The sequence below is a fragment of the Nannobrachium achirus genome, assembly GCF_963921795.1.
Source record: "Nannobrachium achirus genome assembly, chromosome: 18".
NCBI classification, from domain to species: domain Eukaryota; kingdom Metazoa; phylum Chordata; class Actinopteri; order Myctophiformes; family Myctophidae; genus Nannobrachium; species Nannobrachium achirus.
This window is the reverse complement of record NC_137825.1, coordinates 42,528,566-42,549,187: the sequence shown is the minus strand read 5'-3', so window position 1 is coordinate 42,549,187 and position 20,622 is coordinate 42,528,566. Positions and strand designations below refer to the sequence as shown.

At 44.9% G+C, this 20,622-nt stretch overlaps 1 protein-coding gene across 1 annotated transcript in view; it reads left to right on the top strand.

The window, feature by feature from the left end:
• Positions 1-20,622, top strand: part of shisa8b (shisa family member 8b) — a gene marked incomplete at both ends in the record, with an annotated part of 35,193 nt that overhangs the window by 2,809 nt on the left and 11,762 nt on the right. The window contains one exon of the mRNA XM_080747440.1: positions 19,538-19,662. Within this exon, the coding sequence (XP_080603566.1) occupies positions 19,538-19,662 (125 nt within the window). The remainder of the gene's footprint in view (positions 1-19,537; positions 19,663-20,622) is intronic.

Below are 20,622 nucleotides of genomic sequence, written 5' to 3'. Positions count from 1 at the left end.
TAGTCCATGACAAAAGATTGATGAAAGATTGATGACTCAGTGATGTCTGGTGTGATGTTTAACCGATATTGACTCAGTTATTCTGGTAACTTAGGTTTGTAATAATGACAAACAAAATCTAAATAAATCCACTGGCATAAAAATGGTCTATGTTCATGTATGATACATCTCCAAATCTGTTATTAGCACCCATTTCGAATGTTATCATCCGATACCATCAGAGATTATCACGTCTTATCAGCCGATATTATCAAGGGAGAAGGGCCATGCTCTGCTGACTTCAGTCTGTAGAGCATGTCGATACACTCGGCTGATAACCTTATCAGCCAAGTGTATCGACATGCTCTACAGACTGAAGAAAAAAAAAGAAAAAGGGGAATCCCCTAATGGGATTTGGAACAACTAGCCTACCGTAAGTTTCCCAGCCACCCGGCGCTACTGCTCACGCCACACTAGGCTATCCACGGCGGAGGTGCGTCGTCTCAGGCGCCGATGAGCCCACTCAGCGCCGTTACCGAGTTATGTGCCGTTATGGACAGAACAGTAAATATTGACCAGGGGACGGCTTCTGCGTCCGAATGCGGCTCAAAGGGACTGTAATGCGTTAGTATCCACGTTGTCAAAGATAACACAAAAAAAGGAGGGTTGGCCAGCCGCTCGGTAGCTCTGTAAGCAAAGTGACGTGGCTCCTAAAACTATGCTCCGGGATCGACTCCCACGGAGGGGAGATAACTATTCGTCAAGATGTGTCGGCACAGGCGCACTAACACTCTGACGACTCCGTCGGAAGAGCATGGCCCTTCTCCCTGGATAATATCGACTGATAAGAAGTGATAATTGCAGAGGATATCGGATGATAGTGTCCGAAGCGGGTGTTATTAGATAACATGTATTGGCAGTGGTATGTTCATTTAAAAAAACAGAACCCTAATTTCATGGTTCATTCTCTTCCATCTCTCCATCTATCCACAATGCCGTTCTTCCATCTCATCCTCTTTCTTTACCTCTCTCACCTTCCACATCACATCAAGTTCCTGCTCAACCTTCTCTTCACTCATTTGTCCCTCAGTTCCAAGCCATCAACAGTTGTCTACATGTGTCTAGTACTGTCTACACTGCAAAATCCTGATTGTTAATTTAACTCTTGGGAGTGTAAATATGTACATACGTAAATAAGTACACAATACTCAGGATCTTGCAGTGCGTCTCTTTCTTCTATCTATCATCTTCTTCTTCTATCTTTGTGCTTCTTCTCTGCCTGTGCTTCAGGGCAGAGCTGGAGGTGTTCAAACAACGTGTATAGCAAAAATATCAAAATACTGTGAGTGTTAATTTAACTCTGGGTGTAAAATACTCAAAATAATAATAATAATGAAACTTAACTTAGGGAGTAAACATGAATCCAGACACAATCTGGATTCTACTCCAGCTGAATAACATAACCCCTTCCCTCTCCACAGTACCATTTATGAAAAACAATTTTAACACAATGGTGTAACATCTGTAATACATGAACACCACAGGCAACAGCTCTGTCTGTACACCACCTTGATCCTTTCATTACTGAGCTCCAAAAATAGAATAAATAAATAGAATATTGACGCCCTGGGCAGATAACTATTGCCAGGATTAAACATCTCCTGAAGGGCAGCACCTCATTGAAACGGAAACCATACCAGAAGCATAAACACACTCTACAGATTAACCCCTCTTACCAGATTACCCTTCCAAAGATTAAACAAACTTCAGTGAGATCACTGCATTACCGTCCTCGGGGCTGCTCTGCCTGCTCCTGTTGAGTTATTAGTCCTTTTCCCCCTGACACAAATCCCTGGTCCGAATATGTCTGTGATGTCTGTGAGACTAAGACCATTGGTCCTGTGAGCAGCTGAAATATATCCAGCCACTCCACTTTAATATTAATGAAGTAGGACATGACATGAGTTACTGCCTGGTCACATACTTTCATACTACCGCCAATGATACTCAAAGCCTTCACCTGCACCCCTTTCCTTTCTTCATAAACGTAAGGGTGATTTATTTTGGACTTGGTGGTGCCGCAACACATTGTGAGCTTGCATATCTGCTATTCTCGGTGAGCGACACGGCACGCAACAGAGTATAAATCAGGTATGACTTCTTCTCAGGCACTCTTTCACTTTATTCTTTCATTTTTCTAGCTCTCAATCTCCCTCTCTTTCCTTCTTCAACCCTGCAGCTCTGTGGAAGCTGATTAAAACCAAATTCCCCCAAATCAGCTTGGAAATTCTTATACTAAAGCCCAGGTGTTCCTCCTCTTAGCCCCCCCCCTCCCCCACAACACCATCACACAGTCTATTGAGTCAGGGTTTTTTATTTATTTTTTGCTGTACCAATCCTTCCAACAAAAGGCATGTAGCTCACTATCGCGACCCGCCTTGGGTGATACAAGTCATATGTAATGGGCAGCATCAACGGGGAAAGGGGGGGGTGGATGTACTTAAGACACTTAAGAAACATACACACCCATGTGCACGGACAAACCGTACATACATGCGGAAGTACTGTATGTACCCTGACTCACTTACAGTACCATAGGCCTATTGTACACACCAACAAAAGCACACACGTTTACAGACTCACACACAGTCACACACAAGCACATAATATATACTTTGCTGTATGCCAAAATAAGTGATCGATAAGTTCTCAATACGTTGCATTGCGATATGTGAGCTTGTTGATCTGCTATTGTCACGTAGACATTACTGTAGTGTAGGCAACCTGTGTATGAACTCATGGCCATACAGTGAAAGGTCAGGCTAGGGTTAGCATGCACACGGACCATTAAATGGGGTCATGTCCAGAGAACCAACATGGCGCCGGGAGAAATTAAGAGCGGGTGGGGACAGTCACATGATCAAAAACGCGCACGCGCATCATGCAGTAGGCTATATGAATGTGTCAATCATGTCATGTGTAGGCTCCGACACATTGTGGTATGTGTATCTGTCTGTTTTTGTTTGCATGTTCTGTAATCCATCCGTGTGCGTGTGCGCGTGTGTGTATGAATGAAAGAATGAATGACCGATATAGGACTTGTGGCTGTAATGGGGACATGGCCACTTATCGGTCTTGACCTTACTTATGTGGCCATGCCCTATTGTGCAGCCAGATAAATACCCAACATGGACATACATATGGATTACTGCCACAAACCACAAATGGGATTGCTTTTCCATTCCGCCACTCTCTCTCTCTCTCTCTCTCACTATTCCTCCCTGTCTCTTCATCTCTCTCGCCCCCTCTCATCATACAGCGTGTGCGCACACACACATACATACAAAAGCGAAAACAACATGGCAGGAAAGCTAATTTCCCTTTGAACAGCTTTGTTGCCCGTTGTCTTGCTAATGTAATTTTGTCTGGTTTAAGGGAAGTAGGAACAGCGATGAGAACAGGATGAGCAATTAAACAAGACGCCTAAAAGCATTGTGGTCTCCTCGTCCAATACTTTAGATAGTGATAGATGTGTTTTAGGTTTGTGTACAAAACAGCACAAATCACAGTGATTCACTGGCAGAGCTGCACTATAGACCAGGGGTCTTCAACGTTTTCAGGCCAAGGACCCCATAGTCGAGAGAGAGGGATGAAGCAGGGACCCCCACAACCCATAGATACCATATAGTTTCATCGTTTGACGGCATAATCATCAGTGTATTTTGGATTCATGTCAATTTGTATTTTCAGATATTTAACCACTTGAACCGTCAATACTTAATAAACTTGACCTTTCACTCTGTACTTAGTCTGCTCTTTTTCTCCTCTACACCAATCCTCTTTGCCGAAAATAGCCGATCTACAAGCTCATGCCTTGCAGCGCAAGGCGTTGTGAGCTTGTAGATCTGCTATTTTTGGCTAAAGTTCTCAGAATATGGACGCTAGGGTAAAAAAAGGTTTCCATCTCATAAAGATTTGGAGGACCCCCTGTAGTAACTCTGAGGACCCCCTAGGGGTCCCGGACCCCCTGTTGAAGACCCCTGCTATAGACGAATCCACGGAGTGCTGCCGCGTAGTTGCTGTGTCGTGGTGCCGAAGCGGTGGCCGTTGACACCACAGTTATGATTGCTGCTCAGTGGATTCGTCTATATAGGTGGAATCGTCCCGGCTTTGGCAAACTGCTGGCTGCCTGCGGGCATGAATACTATCACGGAGACGCTATCCTTTGGCCAAAGGGAAATAATATTCTTAGTAAATATTTCATCTACAAGTACAAAAATGCTTCACAACAATGGCGTAACTAATACAAAAATATTACATGCAGAGATTATCAACTAGGACTTTCACTTCATATTTATGTAATGGTTGTGCAGATTGTCAGGTTGTTTTGCAGCTTTCACATACGGTATATAGCCAGAGGTGCTTCTGCCTTCATGCATGTACTGTACCATAGCAACGTGAGGTGTGATTGGTCTACTTTTGTGGGGACAGACATACAGTTTACAGACGTACAGTGTGTGTGTGTGTGTGTGTGTGTGTGTGTGTGTGTGTGTGTGTGTGTGTGTGTGTGTGTGTGTGTGTGTGTGTGTGAGATTGTTTTTGCTTCTGTCTGAGTGTGTGCATGCATGCATGTGGGTGTTGGTGAAGGGCATGTTTTTGTATTCACGTGTGGTCTATGTCTATGTATCCACACAAGTTTGCAAGGAAGTTTCTGTAAATGCACCTATTTACGTGTGCATCACTGTTTCCCACAACGCCTCCCCAGAGTGAAAGCACAAAGTCTATACAGGATGTGACAACTCTCACCCCCAAGCCCCGTTGCCTTTCCCACCCCTTCTTTCATTTGCGCTTCCTCATTCATTCCTGCCAGGCTTCTCTGTGCCACACTATATGGGTCAATGCCCACTGACTCAGGGGATCTGTGTGTGTGTGTGTGTGTGTGTGTGTGTGTGTGTGCGTGCGCGTGTGCGTGCGTGTGGCAGAGAGAGAGAGAGAAAGTCTAGCAAGATGATCAATTCAATTTCAAGCCCAGTGTCCACCTTGTGGAATACCAAATGTACATGTACCCATCTCTGAGCCCGTCTCATCTTTGAAGAATTTCATGAACCCATACCCTTCTTTTTTCCCCTTTTTTTTAACCTTGTCTCTGTGCAATGTAGGTATAGTAACAGGTCATCAATATTAATTTGAGGCGCAAACGCAAACGAGTGCAAAGCGTCCGTTGCTTTAAAAGGTCTAGACCTGAAAATGACGGCCGTATCTCACGACCGTCATGCATCCACCTCAACCTGGTTTGAGCAGTTTAGCCAATTTGCGACGGACGTCTACACAAACAAAAATAAAGTGCTTACAGAATATGGTCCGCTCAAGCAGAATTACCCGTATCTTCCGTGTTGTTTAATAAAAAGCATTTTAATCTGTAAATTTTTAGTTTTCCTTGTATTTCCTGCCTATTTCCTCGTTTTCCCCAATGATGTGTCATTATGGATCTCACGTCACTATGTACAGTAGGCAAACCCTGCTGTGATTGATCAGAAGTCGCTGTGAATCACGCCCAAATGATGTTTTTCTGCGGAAATAGAAGGAAAACTGAAAACTGTCGGATTAAAATGCTTCTTATTAAACAATACAGAAGATACGGGTAATACTGCTTTGAGCAGACCATATTCTGACATCCGTGAGCCTTCAGTAAGCACTTTTTAAATCTGAACGTTTTGTGACGGTCCGCCCCTAACAGGCAGGCAGGGAGTCATACAGGGTGGTTCATCTCCACCGGCATCACCGGCGCCCTCTGTTGGTGACCAAAGTGTGGTACAAATTGAACCACCTTCTGCTGTACCAGTGGTGTCCCCTGTGGTACACATTGAACCACCTCCTTCTGCATCACTGGTGCCCCCTGTTGTACAGGTGGAATCACTTCCTATTGTGCAACCAGCGCCCCCTGCAGGCAGTCAGGAGGACATACTGGCTGGTGCATCAGCCTCTGGCCATACAGAGCCACCTATGGAGGATCAGAGTTACAGGAGAGGTCTGGGTTATTCAATGCAAACAAACATGGATGACATGGATCTCTGGGAGAACACAGAGACACTGGATGAGACAGGCCCACCGGACCACAATCTACTGATGCAAATAATGCATAGCGTGCAAACTCTGGAACGCTCAATGGTTAACCTGACCTTGAAAATGAGGGAGTTGCATTCTGAACAGCAATTTAATAAAAGGACAGGTTTGACTCAGGCTCAAATACTGAGGGGCATCAAACAGGCCATTGACAATAAGCCAGAGTGTGGTGGTCAAGTCATGAAGGACTTGTTGGACAAAAACATTGAGTACCTCAGGGTTTAGATAAAGGACACCTTAAAATGGAGAATGAATAAGCTACATATTGATGTCCTGAAGGACCTACAGGAGGTTATGACCCCCATGGCTGTGACAATGACTCAGTTGCAGGATGAGACAATGGCATGCAGCCAGGAGTTAAAGTGTGTGGTGGAAGAGTTGACGTTGGTAAAACAAAATACCCTCCCCCTAAGCCCAACCCTTTCAACTACTGCAGTACAGACTGTCCAGATGGACCAGTCCCCCATGCTACCACCTATGGGACAGACACGCCCTCAACTACAATCCACCATGATCATTGGTGGTTTGCCGGATCAAATATCCTCTCAAGTGGAGTCCTCGGAAGTAAGGGGACGGTTCATGGGGAAAAGTCCCATAAAGTTGCAGTTCCCATGCTTTGGGAGGATGGAGGATGGCAATGATCCTCTATTATATCTGGAACGATGCCAGGACTATCTCTGTCTGAACCCACTGTCAGAGGAGGAGATTCTAGCTGCTATGAGGAGTGTCCTACATGGAACGGCAAGGGACTGGTGGGACGTCATGAGACTAGAGACACAAACTTGGAAAGAATTTGAGACCAAGTTCCTTTTCGCCTTCCTGTCGGAAGACTACATGGATGAGCTGGAGGAAAGGATAAAGACTCAGGTACAAGGAGAGGAGGAAAGCATAAGAGATTTTGCTTATCGATATCGATCACTCTGTCACCGCTGGAAATCAGACATCACCGAAGCGAAGATAATACAACTCCTCCTGAAGAACATAAACCCTCAGTTGGCTGGTCAGCTGAGGAGCAGCAGGGTGTCCACGGTTGATGAGCTGGTTAGGCTGGGACAGCAGCTGGAAAAAGATTGGGGAAAACAACAACAGCAGCAGAGGTACACTGCCACCCCAAATCCAGCCCAGACGGTTAGCCAGCCTCGTCAGGGGTCTCATCAACTATCTTCCCAAACAGCAGCAGCAAAATCCAATCAGCAAGCAGCACCCAAGGCACCATTCTGTTGGCGGTGTAAGGGCACCCATCCACCCTACTCCTGTCCTCAATACAAACCTAAGGACAATAAATCTGCTAATTACAACCAGCAACAACAGCAGCCAAGATCTACAGAGAACACTCCTACCTTGAGTGCTATGTCTCACCTGCAGCCAGGATTATCAACTTCTCCTTTCTCGTCTGCCAGGCCTTATCCACAACAGTTGTTTGTGACATTGACCATCGGTCTGGAAAAAAGGAAAGCTATGATGGACACAGGGTCGTCTTACACCCTTCTGAATGAAGAAATGTGGCGTGCTGTCAAGCCTCAAGATGCGACTCTGATTCCGTGGTCAGGAAATCCCCTCTACTTGGCAGATGGCGGAGGGAGATGGCCACTAGGATGGCAGGAGTTGGCACTCACCTTACAGGGTCAAACTTGCACCTTACCTGTGGTGGTGTTATCCTCAGAAGCCTTAGCTTGCCCTGTTATCTTGGGTTTGGACTTCATGTGCATCATTGGCTTGCAGATGGACATGGGACAAAATCTGTACTGGTTCAATTCCAACAACGACAGTAAGTACTCCTTTGAGAGAGACATAAGCAATCCTGCTGGATGGAGTTGGAAGGGACAACTCTGCTTCTTCTCTGCCACCAACCCTAGAGCTTCAGTTACCTCTCCTGAGGCTATCCTGGATGCAGAGCTCTTACGGAAGGTAATGGAAGGAGCCCAACTAGAGGCAGCAGGAAAGAGCTGTCTATTTGATCAGCTACAGGAGAATGCTGATGTGTGTACTTCTCGCTTGGGCTCTACTGGTGTTCTCACACACAAAATCCTTGTCACACAAGGTGTGCCAATAAAGCAGAGACCTTATCGACTGTCCCCAGCTAAACTTCAGGTGGTGAAGGAGCTTATTGAGGAGATGTTGGAGATGGATATCATTGAGCCATCATCCTCAGCATGGTCTTCCCCAGTAGTCCTCATCCCTAGGAAGGACAGAAAACCAAGGTTCTGTGTGAACTACATCAAACTCAATGCCGTAACCTACACTGACGCTTATCCGTTACCCACAATTCAAGAAATCCTGGACTCCCTAGCTGGCTCAGTGATCTTCTCAAGTATTGACTTGAATAATGGCTACTGGCAATGCAGGATGGACCAGGACAGTATTGACAAGACTGCTTTTGCTTCTCCCCTTGGACTCTTCCAGTTCAAAGTCATGCCGTTTGGACTCAAGAATGCTCCAGCGACATTCCAACGGCTAATGGAGATGACTTTGGGAGAGCTCCGGGGAAGCATCTGTTTCGTCTATTTAGACGACATCATCATTTACTCTGCTTCCTGTGAACAGCATTACTTGGATATCCAGGCTGTTCTGGATACACTAAGATCTGCCAACCTCACAGTGAACATGAAGAAGAGCAAGTTCTTCCAGACATCGCTGCGGTTCTTAGGCCACATGGTCTCAGCAGCTGGAATTCAAGTGGACTCTGAGAAGGTGAAGGCTGTGGAGGACTTCCCAGTGCCGACAAACCTGAAAGCCGTACAACGATTTCTAGGGATGTCGGGGTGGTACCACCGTTTTGTACCGAACTTCTCTGAGGTTGCAGACCCATTGAACAACCTTAAACGGAAAGGAGTCAAATTCAGGTGGACCCCGGAATGCCAACGTTCCTTTGAAACCCTGAAGAAACACCTGGTTTCTCCACCCATCCTGGGACATCCTAACTTCAACCTGCCCTTTGTGGTGTATACGGATGCCAGTGATGTTGGTCTCGGGGCCGTGCTAGTCCAACAAACTGGCTTAGGCTCTGAAGAGGTATTGGCTTATGGGAGCAGAAGCCTGAATAAGGCCGAAAGGAACTACTCTGCCACCGAAAAAGAGTGTCTGGCTGTTGTATGGGCATTGGAGAAATGGCGGTACTATCTGGAATGTCGAGCCTTCACTGTAGTGACCGATCACTCCTCGTTGGTCTGGATGTTTAAAGCACAGAAGCCCAGTACACGCCTCACTCGATGGGTCCTTCGTCTTCAGGAATTCACCTTTAACGTTGAGTATCGTAAGGGAAAGTATAACACCGTTCCCGATGCTCTGTCCAGAGCACCCAGTGACACCTCTGGTGATGAGCCCACCGCATTTGCCACCATGATGTCTGTAAAGGGAGAACCTATCAAGGAACTTCCCATATCTGATGAGGAGATTTGGAAAGCTCAACAAGAGGACCCGGAGATACAGAAGATCTACGAGTCAATCATGGGGGAGGGGGAGCTCACTGTGAATGAATCCATCAAGTTCACCATCCTGGAGGATAAAGTCTACCGTGTTGTGCAGCTTCCCCATAAAACCCTCTATCAGGTCTACATACCTGTCTGTCTCCGGAAGCCTCTCCTTCAGATGTCCCATGATGATACCATCTCAGGTCATTTGGGAAGGTACAAGACTTACAAGAGGATGCACACATTGGTGTACTGGCCGGGATTGAGTTTGGAGGTAAAAACCTATGTGCAGAACTGTGAGACCTGTCAAAAGTTCAAACCAGAAAGTCGCAAGGTAGCAGGGAAGCTACAGCAGACTGTGGTTGAGAGTCCATGGGAGATGATTGGAGTGGATTTCATGGGCCCGTTTCCGCGGAGTTCTAAAGGCAACGTGTACCTTGTAGTCTTCGTGGACTATTTCACACGCTGGGTGGAGCTATACCCACTGAGAAAAGCCACAGCGGAAACAGTGTCTAAAGTTCTCACTGAAGAAATCCTCACAAGGTGGGGAGTCCCTCGTTATATCATTTCTGACCAGGGATCGCAGTTCGTCTCTGCAGTCTTCAAGGAAACCTGTGCCAAGTGGAACCTGCGACAGAAGATGACGACAGCATATCATCCCCAAACCAATCTCACGGAAAGGGTTAACAGGAACCTTAAACCCATGATTGCATCCTATGTCGATAACAACCATAAACAGTGGGACAAGCACCTTCCTAATTTCCGTTTTGCCCTGAATTCGTCCGTTCACGAAACCACCGGTGTCACTCCGGCTGAATTGAATCTGGGCAGGACCCTCAAAAGTCCTCTGGATGTGATGCTGCAACCCTGGAGTCCTTCTCCAGAGTGTCCGGCCTACAAGAATGTGACCGAACTGAAGGAGCTCCAGGTCTTTGTACAGGAAAATGTACAGAAAGGACGCATTCGCCAAAAGCGGAACTACGATAAAAAACGTCGAGATCTGATGGTGAAAGACAACGACCGAATTTGGCTAAGATCTCATCCATACTCTAAGGCAGAGAAGTCATTCACTGCAAAGCTGGCACCCAAATGGCTTGGACCTTATAGGGTGATCTCCCAGGTGGGGCCAGTTAACGTTGACGTCGTCTTGGAGGACACGGGTGAGGATCGGAAAGTAGTCCATGTCTCCAGGCTTAAGCCTTGTTACCCCTCAGCACAGGAGTTGGAAAAGCTTGAACGCCAACGTGTGTTGGATATCTTCAATGAAGAGAGTGACGAGGAAGAGTTCCTGGGATTCTCCAGCCCCTTGTCTGAAAGTGGGGTTAAGAAGAAGAAATAAAACAAAGATGTTTTCCTGCATACGTGCAGTTTTTCTAAGGGGGGGGAGTGTGACGGTCCGCCCCTAACGCAACGCAATTCTCCCGTCACTTCATTCACAAAACGTTACTCCCATTCCATTCAACTCCAGTCAGCCAATCACAGTCTTACCATCTCCGCAGCGCTGCAACGCGCGTCATGTTGAAATGAGGAAATCACTCACCGCTCTGGTGCTCTGTGTCTCGCAAACAACGACAGAAGCGGCGGCGTCCGTCTGTCAGTTCTGTATGTTCCTTCCCCGGTCCTTCCACACAGTGGAGATAATATATTCGTAGCGTCCGAGCCTTTAGCTGACCGCGAGTTAAAGTCCGCGTCGGCAGGGTTTTAAAGAGGAGCTACATTATCTGGATCGTCTGGAGGCTACGCTACAGGCTACTCTACACTACACAGACGTCGGCGGTAAACGGTGGAACAGGACCCGGCCATTCATTCCGGTGGATCCGCCAGTTAACAACGCCACGGCATCGAGGTATTGTACTGTACAGTGGAGACTGCTGAACGCTGAGGAGCGTCGGTCTTTTGAAGAGGCTGTGGCCGTCATTAGTTATCACTCGGGAGCGCAAACAGGAGATCTGAGTGGGGGGAGTTTATTTTGCATCTTTATTTCTTTGTTGGTCCTTTGGGGAATTCTTTATTTTGGAAACAAACTGAGTTGAATGAAACAAAACTGAACTGCGTGAAAGCAAACTAAACTGAACTATTTTTTGTTTAATAAATCCTGCGAAAGGTGTTTTTTCTTGTTGAAACAAAGACTCTGAGTGTTGTCCTTTGAACTGCTTTATTATTATTGTGTTGGGTCTATGTTGTCATTATTGTTGTGCATACAAGGTCATTGGTACATTTTGGTGTGTGGTATTTTGTAAGAAATACGATTTATGGGTTCATGGTAGGCTACTAATTTCATGTAATCCATGTGGTGGGTTTCTGCAAACTTTAAGGGTACACTACTATTTAAAAATTGTCGGATGAGAAGCCGGCTGGCACCCCAAAAACTGAAAACTTAAAGGGCAATCCGCTACAGTTTGTGTAGACTTCCGTCGCAAATTGGTTAAACTGCTCCAAACTAGGTTGAGGTGGATGCATGACGGTTGTAAGATATGAGTCTGACTGTCTTGTTTCAGGGCTATAAAAGGTCATGCATTTAGGCATGTGTCTTGATCGCGATCATGCTTAACAGATACAAGGAAGTCCAAATAAAATATATGCAAATTGCAAAATATGCATATTTGGCCCAAACTAGTCGAACTAGACATAGGCAGAGCAGACAAACGTATATAACTAGTCAAACTAGTCATAGGCAGTCAATGCCCGAAGGTCGCAGTTTACCATGAGAAACGTCACAGCTTGTCTCCGTGTCTCCGTGTAGACGTGTATACGGTCTGTAGACTTGTATACGGTCTATGGGCAAACAAACCCATAGACCATGGGCCGTAAAAATGTGTCACTGTGATGTCAGGGGAACCACTCTACCAGAATGTGTTTGCCGCTCTGACATCACACTCTGGCTTCACTGTGATGTCACACTAACATAATCCCCTTTATGCCCATATATGGAGTTCCCTGATGTCATCAATATTAATGATTAGAAAGATAGAAAGATCCCTGTGATGTCAGGGGGAACAATCCCTTTTATGCCCATATATGGAGATATGGAGATCCCTGTGATGCCAGGGGAACAAATCCCTTTTATGCCCATATATGGAGATCCCTGATATCCACATCCCTGATGTCCACATCACTATGGCGCGTCGCCCTGAGGCATCTTACTTGTAGCTATATTAACAGAAAAACATACAGTATGAACACAAAGTTAAATCTATTTATTCACAGGTACTGTATGTTGGGATGCACCAATACTACGTTACAAACAGAAAATTAGCTTTTTCCCCGGCATTCAAAAGCTGACAACACATTGCTTATGCATCAATCAGTGCGTTCAGATAGATGGATAGATAGATAGATAGATGGATAGATGGATAGATGGATAGATAGATGGATAGATAGATTCGAGTCATGGAGAAAGAGGGTAGAGAGGTTGTGCTGTACCTTCGCGCTAGTGCTGAGTGAGTGTTATTAATTAGCACGCTGAGGGTGGGGGAAACTGATAGTTACAGGGCATTAGGAAACTCCCGTCTCACTATGGCCCTAATCTGATAGGAGAGCACAGACTATAGGCCATGATGTCACAAAGTCCCACATTCGTACATTCGTGTCATTACATAAGAGTCTACACGAGGAGAGTCTGCAAGAGGGGCTGTATTTGAACACTGACGACAATACATAGTCAAGGCCAAGGGCCATTGTTAGCAGTGCAGAAAGCATTTACTTTTAGGTTTCAGTCATGGCCAAAAAATGTATTTTTTCTAGTTTTCTACTGTAGAGGATTGCATGTTAAAACCCTGTCTTGTTGTCATATCCATGTGCAAGAGTTGAAGCACCATACGTACTGTATCACGCTGACAGCGTTTTGACTTGATTTAGTGATGGGCAACATACTACGTTTTGTAAAATGATGGCTAAATGATATACCGAACGATAGGAAGAATTCAAATAACGAAACATCAGTATACTTGGTTTTAATAATACCAATCCTCTCCTCCGCGGTACGTCTCCCAATTGCTATCACTACAGTATAATCCCTGGTGCAACTTCTAGCAACCATCTCTGCTGTGTGGCAGGAAAATGTGGTGACATGACAGAATTTCAGTGACAAACATGTGTCATGGAGGTACACTGTATACATTGTTGATCTGATAAAGTGATATTTCTAGACTTTAGAGAAAATGTGACTGTACTGAGTGAGACAGGAGTGCATTTTGCCAAGTGGGTCAGGACTCAAAAGTAATTTGAGAGACATTCTCATCAGTTCAGTCTTAAGAAGAACTCTGACAGGAGAACATTGTGTTATCTTGTCCAGACTCAGTAAGATGAGTTGTGACTTCACCGTTGAGAAGTATTTCTTTATACTCTAATATATGGTGATCCCTTCAGTCAGTAAAAGTGCTGTCATTTCATTAACTAGATACTTGCTAAGTAGCCTTGCGTTTAAAAAGTGCCATCAATCATTTAAACTAGCAATAATTTGAGTGTCACATATTTTTCCAATAATAGGCATGTAATTCCAGATCAACACACACTCTTAGCTTTAATAGGATACAAAGTGATCAGGACATTTATTGTAGCTGGTCAGATATACTGTAGCCTAACCTGTGATTAAACCATAGTTCTAAAACGGCTAGTTCCATTCCTTGATTCTGATTGTCTGGTTTCCCTTTAATTATGGTATAGGGGCTTTTAAGCTGTGACATCATTTTGTAGGCAGAGGAGAATCTGCCCCCAGAGCATTTTCTGTCCCTCGCTATTTTCAACAGATCCGAGACAAAAATAACGACTAAAGTATAATTCTAACACTTTCCTTTCAACAACAAAGAGAAGAAAAACGTGTAAATAGTAAAAATAGTAAAAAGATTCACGGAAACTGGGGGCAGAAATGCTCCTCTGCCTACAAAATGATGTCATACTTAACAGCCCCTATATCAAACCCATGTGCGTTATTTCTTTCCACAGTGTTGTGAAGCTATACTAGAGAACTTGATTGCAAGTAACAGGTGTGTTGTTTCTGCAGCCTGGCCGGGAACTACTTTCTTGTAGCTGGGGACTACTTTCTTGCAGAGCAGACCTTATAGTGAATTATTAGTGACATAGAGTAGCCTTTCCTCACATACAAATGCAGAGTTCACTCCAACAATTAGCACACTCTGTAAACACCAGCAGCAGTTTGGTTGCAGAAGTCCAATCAGAAAACTGTTTGCACAGTGAGCCAAGAGAGAACAGAGGCCAAAGGCACCCAAAAACCCACAGAGTCAGAGATATAGAGATAAACTAAAGACAGAAAGAGAGAGAGAGAGAGAGTACAAACAGTATGTATGGAGAGAAGATCGACATGTTGCAACCGAAGGTTGCAGTTTACCATGAGAAATGTCACAGCTTGTCTCCGTGTGTGTGTGTGTGTCTTCCTTGAAATGTGTTTTATAGGTGCACTGTTCTTAATTCATGGTTTTAACAGTTTTTACCATGCTAGTTCTTTGTTTTAATTATTTTGCTTGCTTTGTTTTGCCATTAATGTAGCACTTTGAGATTTGTTTCAAATATAAAGTGCGTTATAAATAAAATTCATTATTATTATTATTCATTATTTGTGTGTGTGTGTGTGTGTGTGTGTGTGTGTGTGTGTGTGTGTGTGTGTGTGTGTGTGTGTGTGTGTGTGTGTGTGTCTGTCTGTGTGTGTGTGTGTGTGTGTGTGTGTGTGTGTGTACATATTTTTACGGTCTATGGGTTTGCTGCTCTGACATCATGCTCTGATGTCACTGTGATGACACATCCGGCACATCTTGTCCATGTATCCGTGTATCTCTGAAGGTCACGCCTGACACTGTGGTTCCCTTGACACATAACTGTGACATCACAGGTGATATCACAGGTGACATCACCTATGTAAAAGCCCATATATGGGTATTCCCCAGAATCCCTTTTATGCCCATATACTGTATGAAGATCCCTGATGACATCGATATAGATTATACTGGCCAGATGGCCAAGACATGGCCCATATCTGTGTGGCTGGTTCAGATAGGCATCCCCATGTACTGTATGGCCATAAAAGCCAAGGGATTGTATGTTGTGATGTCATGGGAACCACTCTAACAGAATCCCTTTTATGCCCATACATGGAGATCCCTGATATTAAGCCCATATCTTACTTCATATGGGAATGCCATATCTGTGTGGCTGGTTCAGACAGTGATCTCCATGTATGGGCATAAAAGGGATGTACCATCCTTATATACAATTTAGAAGTTAGCCACTCCCTGAGAAGTTAATCACGCCCCGTGTACTGTATCCCGCTGCTACACTGCAGCTATGTTAGTCCTTCTTCCGTGTCTCTCAAGTAAACGTCCCTGACGTATGCGGATGCGGATGCGACGTGCCTTTGCGCAAGTGGAACCTATACTTCTCTGCCGGAGCCACCGCTACGTCACTGACTCCACCTTTGCCTTCAGAACCCATGTCGCCTCTCGCGACCGAATTTTTCCCGGTGAACCTAAGCGCAACGGTGGGGGCTTGGGAGTGTGGGGAACACGCACCACTGACTACTATTGCTGATGATGGAGAGCTTATATAGCTTAGCCTTTGTATTGAAAATGAGAGGCACTCTTGCCGATTTATTAACACAAGGCGGGCGATATTCTAGTATACAGTACATGGCTCTCCATACACTGTATGGTTACCAGGGGTCTCCATATATGGGTAACTGGTCCGATATACATCACTGGCCAGATGGCCAAGAATTGGCAGGACCTCGAGGTCGCATGTCGCCCTGAGGCGTCTTACTAGTAATAATAGACAAACAGGCTTCTTACTGTATGTATGACACTACTCATAGGGAGCACTTTTTGGCATCCATGACATTATTAGTCTCGCACACATCACACATACATTACACACAGTTTATAGAGCTGCAACACAACATTGGCCGAAGGGTCCCGCTACTTGGCAAGATACAGTATCTGTATGGAGGGACACTTTCACTGTCTGGTCCAACTCCTTCAGGTTGTGTGTGTGTGCGTGTGTATGCCTGCGTGCCGGGGAAATCTCGCTTTTGCGAACGCCCATCATTTTGACCGGAGGGTTAGCGACTCACTCCACGGAGGTTAGGGTTAGGGTGAGGGTTAGAGTCGGGTGTCGAAAAGATGAGATGTAGTAACAGCGACACGCTCCCTGCGTGCCTGCGTGTGAGCACGTGCATTTCTGTCTGTGTATGCGTATACAATTGTGCATGTTCACGCATTCATACAGGTTGTATGTACTGTTTCTGTTTCTTTTTTGTATTGCATCTGTTTCTTTCTATGAACGAGTTGTGTGTGCGTATGCCATAGAAAAAGCACGTGCACATTGTGCATGACCATCAACGGCGGTTGGAGCTGCTGTAATGTACATGCACATGAGTTTCGATGGCTGAACAGAGGAAGCGTTTGAATTATTGATCAAGGGAATGAATACCATCAACACTGAATTCAGTAAAGGCAACGACAGCCCCAGCGCGTCTATATAAAGTGATGAACATGCGGGCTGTGATCCACGCGGAGGGAGGGTGGAGATTAGAGTGAGGAAGGGGCCCGGGGACTTCATGTGTGAATTGTGTGCATGAATAAATATAAAATAATAATAGCTGTAATACATCCCAAAGTGTTTGTCCTTTGTGAGTGCAACTAATCAAAAATCCCTTTTCCAAAATGTGATTTTCTGTGACTCTTCGCTTAAAGTGTTTTGAATTTCAAGCTCTATGTCACATTGACTCAAATGAAGGTGCATGTACATGTACGGTATGTGCATGTGTGCAATGCGCCATTTTTGTTAAGCCCCAAACAGTATATACAGTAAGTGCTATATGACTTACAGTATGATTGTTTATTATCAAATGGATGTGCTGTTAAAGTAGTTTTCTGGTACTGTCGATACACATGTGTGATGTCCCCTCCCCACCTCCCCATGCAGTGGCACTGAAAAATACAGTACAGTATTTGACCACATACATTCACACACAAACAGTCAATGATTTTTTTGCCCTGATCCCGCATACAAACAGCCACACACATGTACACCCAAATGCCTACAAAAGTGCCCAGGAAGACAAAAGGGTCTCTTTCTTTCACACATGCACGCGCACATGCACGCGCACACGCACGCGCACACGCACACGCACACGCACACGCACACACACACACACACAGTTCCCTGAGATGGCATTAAATACAGGATGTACCGGGAATGCAAGAGTGTGTAATGTCTAATGTGCAGTTTTGTACTGTACCGGTATATATATCTGTGTAATGTTTGTAATATGTGTAAAGTGGGCATAGCTGTGTGCGTGCCCGGTGCCCATGCCTATGTGTGTGTACAGTATGAGTTTTTATATGTGCTATAGATGAGTGTGCGTGTGTGCGTGCGCGAGTGCATGCACGTGTGTGTGCAGTAAAATCCTCTGTGTGAAATCAGAGTTAAATCAACACTCAGCATTTCAGCATATAGGGGCTCCAGCTGTCAAGAAGCCTTCCCTCCCTTGAGACAGGTATTCTCAGGTGATGAGGATAGCAGATGCTGTTGTTACCGTAGTGCATTATCCCTTTAGTTCACACAGGCACAGTTAAACACGTCTTTTCACGAGGGGCCAAAGCCAATGATGGTCTGCAGCCGAGCATGCATCCAGGGAGCAGTTTTTTTGGGTACTTGCTCGTGGGAATTATTTCAGCAGTGTTTTGCATCTGCAGATGTGGCACTCCAGCTCGCAGCACAGGAATATCATCCCCCCTCACACACACACACACCCCTTCTGCACAAGGGTTGCTGTGTTTGAGAATCTAGGTAGAGGACTTAGTTTTATGATATTGTGTTGAATGATATTATTACATTATTACATAGATGTCTACTACACCAATTTTGCAGGTTGAGACCCAAAAGAGAGAAGACGTTTGCCCGGTACCCAAACTAGTGAAAACAGCAGATCTTTTTTTAAATCTAGGAACAAAAGGGGATTTTTTTTCTCGAGTCGTGACCCATACAAATCAGTCTGTGACCCACGAATGGGTCCCAACCCACTGTTTGGGAAACAGTGTATCACATGTCATTGGTGCTGCTAACTACTGTAGAACATGGGTCTTCAACAGGGGGTCCGGGACCCAAGTGTTGTGAGCGGTAGAACGTCTATTTTTGGCTAAGAGCTTTGTTGTAAAGGGGAAAAAGAGCACACTAAATACAGAGTGAAAGGTCAAGTTTATCGATTCAAGTGCCTAAATATCTGAAAACACAAAGTGACATGAATCCAAAATACACTGATGATTGTGCTGTCAAACGACGAAACTATATGGAATCTATGAACAGGTTGTGTGGGTCCCTGCTTCATCTCTCTCTCTCAACTAAGGGGTCCTTGGCCTGAAAACGTTGAAGACCCCTGCTGTAGAAGGTCCTCTTTATGCACCCGTCCTGCATCATACCTCATAGTATAGGGAACAAGGGGGGCCTAGTGGCTCAGGTAATCATCAATAACTCTGCTACAGCTATACACCCTGTGCTGACAGTCATTGAGCAAGATACACCGGCTCACAGTAGCCTACTGCATGTTGCTCTGGAGAAACATGCCAACTAAATGCCTACAACATCCAGCACATTTCAAATGTGAAAATATATAGGAACTTTAGACAATCCATATAGAAAAAATCAATTCAGTGACATCAATGTTCCATTTCTCTCTAAAGTACCCATTTAGGACTGAGGCCGATTCAAAAAATGCCTTCTAAAGGATGTTTTATGAAAAACGTCAAATACTTATTCAAAAATTACAAAAATTACAAAAAACGTATGTTGCTGGGTTTCCCGGCAAAATGTACCATGTATCAAAATGCAGAATGTCCCATTTCAGTAAACTAACTAATAGTTACAGTAGTACTTGAGTAAATGTACAGTGCTTAGTTACTGTACAACACCACTGTGTTTATTATTCAAGGTGAATTGGCCTATTAACGACTACACAAATTGCAGAGAAAATGTTTGAGGACATGATGTAAAAGGTGTTTTGTGTGTTGCTGCACCAGGACCCTGACTGACCTGCTGAAGCAGCCTGGAGGGGACATGAGCTCAGTGGACATCATGTTGGCCAACTCCCCTACAGGAGGGAGAGCCAATGGCATCTCAGCGCGGATGCTCCGCAGCCGAAGCGGTGAGTTCACAATACATAAACACTCAGTTAACTCTTCTGTGTTCATTGGACTCTGAGAGTATACAAACGTAACCAAATGGACCCGTAACTGTGAATTTGGTTGCATTTCGTCGTTGTTCGGGTGGAAACCTTGTATGTCCAAAACCTTCCTTTTTTTGTTATTTTAAAAACGATTTAAAATAGTGAAAACAGCCGATCTACAAGCACACAGCGCCTCGTATCGCGAGGCGTTGTGTGCTTGTAGATCTGCTATTTTCACTAGTTTTGTGCGACAGTCTTGTATGATGAAGCAGGGCTTTACTTTACGAAGAAACATGCAAATGTGAAACTTGGAGATACAAGGTTTCTGCCCAGCAGTGGCGATTTGTACACTGGGGAGGTAGCATGTATACAAAACAGAACAGGTATACGTACAGAATACATACACACACACTGACACAAAGTTGCGTGATGCCGATTACCGTACAGGTATATGTGGACATTTCTTCCCTTAAATTGATGTACTACTACCATACCAATTACCATACCAATTGTGTATGAGCTCAATGTTATGCTTTTTATATTGTTTGTAAAAAGATAGCCACCACATGGGGGGAGAATATTGTTTTGTACAAGATCAAGAGGAAGTTGGCTGGCAGCGGGGACACTCCATCTCTGTGAACCTGGCACTCAAATGTGCATTATTGCTCAACAGGGGGGAAAGCTTGAGAAAAGAGCGGTTGTGAAAAGAGGGGATGGAAAAGAGAGAGAGAGAGAGAGAGAGAGAGAGAGAGAAAGAGAGAGAGAGATGGAGGGAGGGAGAGAGAGAGAGAGAGAGGGAGGAGAGAACGAGTGGATTGGATTGGCTCAACATCAGTAGTTAGAACACATGACACACACACAAGCCATATACAGTAATTACTATGTTAATGTAGGCAGGCAATTTAACCACTGGGGGCACGTGCCAATTCTACACATCTA